This window comes from Belonocnema kinseyi, chromosome 3 (assembly GCF_010883055.1).
Source record: "Belonocnema kinseyi isolate 2016_QV_RU_SX_M_011 chromosome 3, B_treatae_v1, whole genome shotgun sequence".
In the NCBI taxonomy this organism is placed as follows: domain Eukaryota; kingdom Metazoa; phylum Arthropoda; class Insecta; order Hymenoptera; family Cynipidae; genus Belonocnema; species Belonocnema kinseyi.
This window is the reverse complement of record NC_046659.1, coordinates 7,733,042-7,742,863: the sequence shown is the minus strand read 5'-3', so window position 1 is coordinate 7,742,863 and position 9,822 is coordinate 7,733,042. Positions and strand designations below refer to the sequence as shown.

Here is a 9,822-nt window from a genome sequence, read left to right as displayed (position 1 = left end):
TTCTTTCCCTTTCATTTCTAAGAATTTTCTCTCTTTCTGAACGACTTAATTCTAATTGATTTTTATCTCTTTCTAACTGTTCCAGTTCTTTTCTTTTTGTTTAAATTTCGTTCTCTATTCTATTCGCTTCTAAATCTATATTTTCCAATCCGAAACTATGCTCATCTGTTACCTGCTAATTACCCAAAGTATTTTCTGTATTTGGAGAGAGTAATCCAATTGTTTGTATTTGTGCAGTACGGTTACGTTGGTATGCATAAGGTGTACTTGCATTTGTATTTGTATTTTGTGTCTGTGTTTGTGTTGGTAATTTGGAACGTTTATTTATCGTACCTGTCGCTTGGTTTAACTCCTCTTTTTCTAATTCTTTATTTCTTAATGTAATAAACTCTAGATTTCTCCACTCTAACTCTTCTGTACTCTCACTTTGTATATCGGGTTAGCCATTTTATTACTTTTAATTTTACCTGATCGTGACTTCATTCAACTATGTTAATTTTTCGTTTTCTATCCTCGGTCTAGCTCATGGGTTCCTATTTTTGTTAGTGCGAAAACCGGCACGTTCAGACACTTGAGCGTCTCGGTTTTCCTACTTTATGGTTAAAGTATATAGTGGATTCATCCACCGGGGAAAGGAAAAGTTTGGAAAAATTGTTGTGGCTTTCACTACTGTGCCTGTGTTTGGGATTTTCGCGCTAATTTCTCAGAATGACACGCCGCTTCTTTCTTTTGTAGACCTCTTTTCTTTACTTCTTTTATTAACCGATTTAATTTTTTTTTTTCTTTTTTAACGAACATATATTCCTACCCTCACTTTTTTAACAAAATACATACATATATAAATATATCACTATTTTTCAATCACCATAATTATCTCATGTAAACGAATTTCAGTTTCATCAACAACAGTTAATCAAATAAATGAATGGCATACATGCAAACAATTCCCTCACGTTTCATCATTAAAATTCTCTCTCGGCTTGGAGGAATCGGGAACTTTCAGCTTTGGCCCACGCCTTGTTGACAAGTTCGGAATAAAAGGAATTTGTGGGATTTTTCTTTGGGCGCCAAGTTTGTGGGGGAGTCACAAAAATAAGGATAGAGTAAGGGATTCGGATACCGAGAGATTAGGTTTAATTCAGTGAAGAGGCACAGGTGTATTTTAGGTTATATTTATTTTTAACTTACAGGAAGTTGGGGGTGCGGCAAACCGCCAGCGATGTTAAATCTCGCCTGACCGAGAGCCGATGATGTCGTTGGTTCACGAAGAGACATTTAAGAGGTGTTATGGGGAGCGACACTACAAGTTGTACTTGGGGATGGCAGATGAGCCGAAACTAAAACACGGTTTAGACTTTGGGGATTCACGTAGCATGAGGCGTCTCCCCACTCCCTACTCTGGCCCGCAGGGCTGTATATTGTCGGGGTCTTATAACTATGTTATATTACTTATCAATGAATATCGTATTTATCACATTTTTATATCTTAGAAATATTATGCAAATTTTTAGGCATATCAAAAATGGTACAAAATGGCAATATTTGAAGGCTCATTGTGATCCTCAGATAGAATTGTGTAACTTGACATTTTGAAGAGACATTCTTTAGGCTATTGAGAATAGATTTTTAAAAGAAAAATGATTAAAAGTATAATTTACATTGAGCACCGTATTTGCTGGTCTCAAAATGCGGTCACTAACAATTAGTTGAATGGCAGGGTAATAATAAGTTAGTAAATCTATAGCTGCTCTCTGGGTTAAACCTGTATCTGGTGTTAGGACTTCTTTATTTCAAATCAGGAAACTTTGAAGCCACAGAGCGAGTGATTTTTTAGGCCACCCTAATATATATATATTCGGTTCGGTCTTGATTCCTCTAGAATCAAACTGAAGGGCCTATAACAAAGCCACCGAATGCCTCCTCGGGTTGCGGATAGTGGGTCCCAGTACCAAGGGTTTCTGCTGAATATGGTTACAAAAATAAATAGGCAGTCGCGAACAATTGTCCAGGGGGTGGTCCCGAAGGATTTATTCCCCAAGCGGAGGTGTGAAAACCATGCCGAAAGCTGAAAGGCACCTGGGTGAGGTGTCTAGAACGGTGACTCTGGGATACCGGGCGACCTCTCAGAGTACGCAGCCTTATCCTTGTATGCGGGGCTCTACGAGGATGGACGAACCCCTTCCCCTAACTTCTCGTGGGAACAACAATGAGAACACCATAGTTGTTGTAAGTGCGGTTCAAAACAACAGAAGGCGCAGGACTCTTGACAATGGTTCGGCCAACAATGCCAACTACTCTAGAGGTGGGGATGCCAATCAAAATGGATTCAATGCGATGGATCGGCGGAATCTAGGGACCTTTAGGCTGACGGAGCGACTAAATCACGACTTTCTAGAGTGCTACGATGCGAGTGTGGTCCCTGAACGGGGTTACATGGCACGGCTGCATGCTCTGTGTTGCGAGAAACACCCGGAGCTATCGCATTTTTCGCTGCAACGCCTGCGAAACCATGCCGAACTACTCCGAAAAAGGAGCTATGTAAGCGGAACACCTACTCTACCACAGCCAGCACAAGCCGGCAACAGAGAAAGAAAGGCGACACTAAGACCAACCGTGGGCAGGCATCCAATGGAGGATGAACGATGCTTTATGACCCGGAAAAAATAAGCACCAAGGTTTCTCTCAAACCTAAAGATCTGGCTGAAATGGATGATGATCTTCATGGACATTTTTCTGAAGAATCCGATCTTTAGGCTATTAATTATTGTGTGTATAATGCAGCTCGAGCTTTGGCCGATGCGAACTGTAAAACAAAACCAACGGCTGGTCATAAGACCAAAAGGCGAATGCATGAACTTGCCATAAAGATAGACTGGGCAAGCCAGTACGCGTCCCGCATTCAGTGTACGATTGACTACATCACATCTGGTAGGAATTTTACCGCCAAAGTTAGAAAGTTCGCGCACGAAATCCGGACCCATTATCACAAACTTAACAAGTCAAAACTGCTGACCATCAGGCAGCATATTGTTGAGAGAATACTTATACTATCTGACGCTAATGTGACGTCATGTGAGCTAACGTTTGCTTTCCTTAAATCGTCCGTATTTAAGTCTGATACAGAGGGTTTCACTTTGGCATGCAAAGACGGTGTCATTTCCACCTTAACATACCGTCGCCACATTTTGAGCCAAGACATTCTCGATGATAGCTGCAGGGCGTACCATGCACACCCCGAGCATTTAGCTCACATACTATCTAGTTGTCCAACACACGCGGGAACGACCTACATTCAAAGGCACAATGCGGCACTAAGAGTGCTTTATTGCCATCTCTGTCACTCTTATGGCATTAACCTTAATAACACTCCTCTAAACGTTCCTAGGGAAATCGAGTCAATTGTCGAGAACGGGAAGTGCCGCATATACTGGAACTTTATATTCTCGACAATTGTTTCTGTTGCACACTCGAGGCCTGACATGGTTGTTCTTGACTTCGAGAAGCGAACCATGTTCGTTATCGAATTTTCGGCACCAGCTGACAAAAAGATAATAGTCAAGGCGAATGAAAAGAAAGAAAGAAAGAAAAGACCCTTATAAGGGAGTTGCAACGATTGTACCCGGAATATTTTGTTAAACTGATCGTCCTTATCATCGGCGCTCTTGGAGGTGCCAAGCTTTCTTTCGTTAATAGCTTGATAAGCATCCTTGCGTGTCAAAAATAGGCTGAAACACTTGCGGGCAAAATGCAGAAGGCGGTAGTTCTTGGATTGCTCCGTGTTCTCAGGTTGCACGAAACTTTTGCGGGATCGTCGTATAGAGTCCGTTACGGACTATAACAACTTATCTCACGGTCGTGAGACGTGGTTGTGGCTGAAATTTTACCGCGATTTCGCTGGGAGCGGGTGCAATTTTTCAGATTAGCACCGGCCCCTAGTGAAATCCTGCGGTTGTCCTTATGACAAATTTTTAATATATATATACACATATGCCCATTCCACTTTTGAGTTATATGTCACGAACGTATAACCAGCGGACTTTTTTCATAAAGAGAATAATACGACAACCGAAAGTATTAGTTAAAAGGACTTTGTCTATAACTCAATACAGCGTTTCTTTATCAAGAAATACCTTACAATTATGTAAAAATAACGCCTTAGTCAAATTGGTTCGTACTTCGAAGATCAAGTTGACAGCATGACTATTTGAAACGCATAGGCGACTACTAGGGGTAACTCTGGGGCTCAAGCAGAATCGGGATGTTCAAAATGCTACGTCTCTCTCAAATCTGCAGATCAGCACGTGCCGCACAAATCTGCAGATTGATACGAACCGCAAAAATCTGCAGGTCAGCACATGTTACTTTTCAAGACTGAACTTGGAATAAGTCATCCGAGTGTCTAATAAGTTCTCTCTACTAATAGTCACGGTGATCGTCTATCTCATTTCTTGCTCTTTTAGGAGTATAAATTTTATATGTACATACGCTAGCTTAACGATCCTCAATGCATTTAGTCAGAAACTTTCGGTAATTCTCAATTATTGTTTATTATTATTGTTATTTTATTAAACTTTTACTCGGTTGAACGCGGTTACACTTCACAGCCACGGACTAAGTCAAGTTACTGATGAGATTAGAATGTTATGAGGTCATTTAATACGATGTATGAAACCTCCTGCGATGATGTAGTAGGTATACATGTACGAGCGGACGCGAGCTGTGGAGGTGACAACAGACACCTCTGGATGCTTTCTTAGAGGTAACATCTGCCACTCCACGGGCTTTTAGTCGTTTGCTTTCTGATGGTCAAGAAAGTTTGTTACAATGCGACAGGTGTTCAATAAAACCGTCTTCTGAGCTCCATCCAAAGAAAAAAATTTTGATGGATTTTTGATCTCCTATTTCTTATGCTGGCATTATCGGCTATCAGCAACGGTGGTCTTGCTGAAACGTGTGGTATGTTTTCTGGAGGATTTTGCTCTTCTTGATAAAGAGGTTCATATCCCCCTTGCGTAAAAAGGTTTCCTGATCTCTTAAATACTGAGGCATTTTATGAGCTTATTCCGGATGCATATCGACCTAACGTTCATACAGCCTTTGCATGTATCCTCTTCGCGCCAATAGGTTTTGCCAGCAGGTAAGGATGTCCCTTCTGAGTTGTTCCGACTATTTAAAACGATGTTCTTGGGTTTGTCCGGGGCCACTGCCTGGTCGTACCCTCGGTTTGGTTCTATTGCCACTGCTAACTGAACCATGGCTTCCATCCGAGAGATGCCTGTTGCGGGTGGCTCTGCGCACTGGTGACGGAATCACATCATTCGTTGTATTGGAGAGTCAGCCCAATACAACGTCGCTGACTGCAAGCGCCGGAGCTCGCGGGCGTTGGGGTCGCCATTTCCCTCCACTTATTATTATTGATTATTATTATTTATTATTTTCAATTATTATTACCTATTGTCAATTATTTTTACAATTTTACGGCAAAATCAATCGGCGAGTTTTTTTACCTCAACTGCGAGCGAGATGGAACACCATTTTGAAATTACCTACAACAAAATTCATCCCAGAATTTTTAGTGTATTGTTTCCTAACTTCCAAACTGCCTTAAATAAATTCTGGAGACTGAAGGGCCCTCAGGCATGTTACTTTGATGGTATAAGGCGGTCCAATTTCAAATTCTTTTATCCTATTTTCAATAAAATTCTTCTAAATGACAACAAATTGAAAGCCTTCTTACATTATAAGAAACAGTGGATGTTGATAGTGCATGTATCACATTTACCTCGAATATTTAAAATATCACTAATTCAAGTTTAACACTGAAATTTTGTAGCACATTTACCCTTAACAATAAAGTAATCAAATCAAGATTAACCCATTACACATCATATTATAGTATAGTATATATCATAGTAAATTGTATGAGATTAAAAATTAAAGAGTACTATTTAATTGTAAAGTGATATTTGTTTCTCTTTGTTTAGCGGTTTTTTGTAATTCTTAAGAGGAAAAATATGTCGATAATTTTGCATTGGTTCTCAGGTATGACGGGAAAGCCTACAAAAGAGGGAACATGGGATACTTGACTTATGGTCAGACGGGCGGTTGCACGCTGCACGAGAGAGAATTAGAGCCGGTTGAGAAAAATTAAAATGTGTTAAAATATTAATAAATTAAATTTTAATTTGTGGAATCAATTTTATAATCTAATTTTAAGCATATGAAAAGAAAGTTCATGAAAATCGGTTAATATCTTTAATGTCAGTTGACAGTTTTTTAAATTTTGCATGTACTTAAAGATTTGCTTAATTACTCGAAATATTAACCGATTTTCATCAATTTTTTTTCGTTTTCCTAAAGTAATATCAGGAAAATGGTTTAGATAATTCTAATTGAACTGAGCCATGTCTTTATGATTTTAGTTATTGAAACAGCCGTAAATGTCATGACAATGAAAGGGTCATCATAGCGGGTGGAGGGGGGGGGGGGACTGTCGAGTGTCTGGGTGGCTGGGTTTGGGAATCGCTGGTTTAACAAAGGGCGAATGCAATGTTGAGTCAGCATTTGAATAATATGCTTTTTATTGCCACTCAGATGCAAGATGAGATTTTCAGGCCGTGGCAGAAAGCCAGTCGTCTACGTGGTGAAGTGATAATGAAAAGAGGTCCTGAGAAGGGCCGTTGTAGAGGTAATCGGAGATGCTCTCCCTAGACACTATGAGTGGCTTGGACTTCATTCGGGACTTCTATACCCATCGGAAGTATCCGCCACATATCGAGCATGACCCGGTGACATGCGCAAAGGGACAATTGCAGAGCCATCAGTTCTATTTTATATAACAACAGACGAGCTACCTGATTAACAGGGTACTCGACTATTCGATTTGAAAGAATTCCCCTCTCATATGCAAGCGTTTCTACGAACCGTAGAAAAAATTACTGAAGCAAGTAAGTCAGTTACGCGCGACACTCATAGCTGCATTTCAATTAAACTTACGCTAAAGTATAGGAAAGTTATGCCCATTTTCAGGAACAGATCGCAGCTCAAACTGTCGTGAATCCAGCTCATATAATTACGTGTTTAGGAGGTTGGGGTGGATATTGTGTGAGAATATAAATGCAGCTGCTTTATTGCGGTGGGTCCTTGGTAGTAAAAACAAAACAGCGATAAGCTAGTTGTTTACACAGAATAAACGCTATACCTCACATACATTTTTTCATGCAATTATTATTATTTATGGTGTCAAAATTTATATTTTTGATTTTTAAGATATGAAAAGAGTGTACCAAAATACAATTTAAACTGTCAGTTCTTTCGAAAGTTATCATGCTAACAACAAAAAAACCATCCACTAAAGGACAGACAGACCGACAGATTCGTAAAAACCTGTTTTTCGGACTGAGGGCATCTCAAAACTTAGAAATTTGATAAAAACTGGCGGGCGGTCAAATTTCACAAAAATCTAATACCTTCTCTGACGAGAATGTAAAAATATCAACAAAACAGATTTTATACTTTTTTTGACCTTTTTTTAGTTTTCCAAAAAAGGGTTGGTTCAAAAAAATGTATAGGACGGAAAAGACGTCTTTAATAGATAGAACAATTTTTTTACTAGAAACCAAACTGTGTACAGTTGCTTTTAAGTACTACTTCTACTTCTCATTTCCTTACTCCTCCACTCCCTCATTTTAGTTAACCTTTTTTCTTTTTTCTAGGAAATCCTTTTTGAAATACCATTCCACAATTATAGTTTATTACTTTTTAGGTCTTCCAGAGTCAACTGTTTGTACTACTATTAATAAAGTGTGTGCTAGTGGTATGAAGAGTGTAATGCTTGCTGCTCAAGCTTTGCAATGCGGTCAGAGGCACGTGATAATCGCAGGAGGTATGGAATCGATGTCTAATGTACCATTTTATTTGAAGAGAGGTACTCCTACGTATGGTAAAACAATTCTGGATGTAAGTTTCTTAAAAAGCATATATAAAAAGAATTTTTTCAGTCAGGAATAATATAGTTATATATTTTGTTAATATTTATAGAACATCAATCTGAAACGAAATTTCTGATTAGAAACAACCGCTATGAATAAAATTCTATCGAATATAATTGGTTCTTGATTTATAACAAAAGCAATTCTCCTTTGTTCTAATATCAATAGTTGAACTTTAAAATAATGTTTCAGGATGAATTATATCGATTTATTCCATATACGTTAATTCAATTTTTATCTTTGATTCAATTTTTACATTTTTTTAGAATTTAATTTGTAGCAGTTTGAATGAATTTATATCCATGAATCGGCCAATTACTGCCTCTGAAATCAGGTAATGTTTTACGAAAATGAAACTCGTTTGGATTAACTCCCGACTGAAAACGGATCGAAAATCTAAAATAACTTGACTTTTCTTCAAACACATTCACAAATTAAACTTTTTAACACTTTAAAATCAAAGCTGTTAATTTGCCTGCAAAATCCAAAAAGCGCTTTAACCATTTTCTTCAGCCTATTTTAGAAATCTATTTACTTTGCTTGTGGTTATTCGGTGGTCGCGCACACAAAATATGATTATTCTCTCGATTCGTACTGGTTTCATGTAACAGATCTATGCTTCAGATTTCACCCTTTCGGTCAGGAATTTACTAGCAATTATTGACAAGCGTAGCGGTTTTGAATTTATCCCGTTCCAGACATTTATCATTATTGGCTAAGCGAAAGTGAATGTACTGAACTAATTCAATATTACACTTGTAATACACAATACTAATTGGATGCACTCGGGATCGATACACGAGTGATCCCTGGTTCGATTCTCGATGCATGTACTTTTTAATATTTTTTTCTGATCGACTTTGACCACACATTGAAATGAATTCACATGCATCAAGTGCAAGTTGACCAAATGTATCTAAAGGAGGCGGAATTTGTTTAAAGGAATTAGAAAGCAAGATTTAAACGAATTCAAAGTCGCTCAATCTCCGACAAATTTTAGGCGTATATACTTATTAAATTTGTTCAATAAACTGATCGTGTACGTACAGCGATATTTTAAAACATTGTGATTTTCACCATAAAAAAATAATCGCATCTTTTTTTTAATTGCAAATAATTACTAAGTCTTTGCCTAACGTTTTTGAGTTTTAATCGCTCCAATACCTCAATTGAAACCGAAAATAACATGATTAGGAATTTGCTAAGAACTGCTAAGTGCAAGTGACATTAGAGAATCTGCAAGCAAATAGCAACATTAAGGTTTTCGACGGTGAAAGATATAGATTTAGAAGGAAGCAGACAGTACCACTAAGAGTGTAATTGTAGAATATTTATCATATCCTTTTCTTGGTTTTTTAAAAACAGACAGTACTTCGAAATAAATTCTACACAATTTGGATTCTGTTTATAAAAGATAAAGTTTTCCTAAACAACTGTTCCTGCGAAGAAATTCCTTGGATTAAAGTTAAAAGACGATACACCTTTAATGAAACATTTTACAATTTTTGATGATTCGAATACTGATTTATTATTAGAAGGAGCAAAATCAGAAAAGACTGATAAAGTGTAGTATTGGTTCTTGACTCTTTCTACAGAATTTGATGGAGTTATAACAGCAATTGGAACATTATCTGAAGATAATCTGAGGATAACTTTCCTTAAAACGAGACTTTTGGACTACGAAATTAAAATGAGACACGAAAGCAGTGTAACTAGTTCAAAAGTGCTTTACGCAGACAAAATTAATGACTCTTCTTACAAAAGAAACAATTTTGAATTCAAGAAATCATAGAAAATTAATTATCGCCAAGGACAAGGAAAATTTAAATTA

General features: G+C 37.8%; 2 protein-coding genes across 11 annotated transcripts in view; one reads left to right on the top strand and one right to left on the bottom strand.

Annotated features, from left to right (window-relative positions):
• Positions 1-5,255, bottom strand: part of LOC117169706 — a 14,445-nt gene extending 9,190 nt beyond the window's left edge. Inside the window, exon 1 of the mRNA XM_033356204.1 lies at positions 5,042-5,255. Within this exon, the coding sequence (XP_033212095.1) occupies positions 5,042-5,255 (214 nt within the window). The remainder of the gene's footprint in view (positions 1-5,041) is intronic.
• The window catches only part of LOC117169108 (acetyl-CoA acetyltransferase, mitochondrial), a 260,337-nt gene that overhangs the window by 173,017 nt on the left and 77,498 nt on the right, over positions 1-9,822 (top strand). For all 10 annotated transcript variants that reach the window (XM_033355262.1, XM_033355261.1, XM_033355258.1 and 7 more), the window contains one exon: positions 7,766-7,959. In XM_033355262.1, coding sequence (XP_033211153.1) covers positions 7,819-7,959 — 141 coding nt within the window. In that variant the 5' untranslated portion in view covers positions 7,766-7,818. The remainder of the gene's footprint in view (positions 1-7,765; positions 7,960-9,822) is intronic.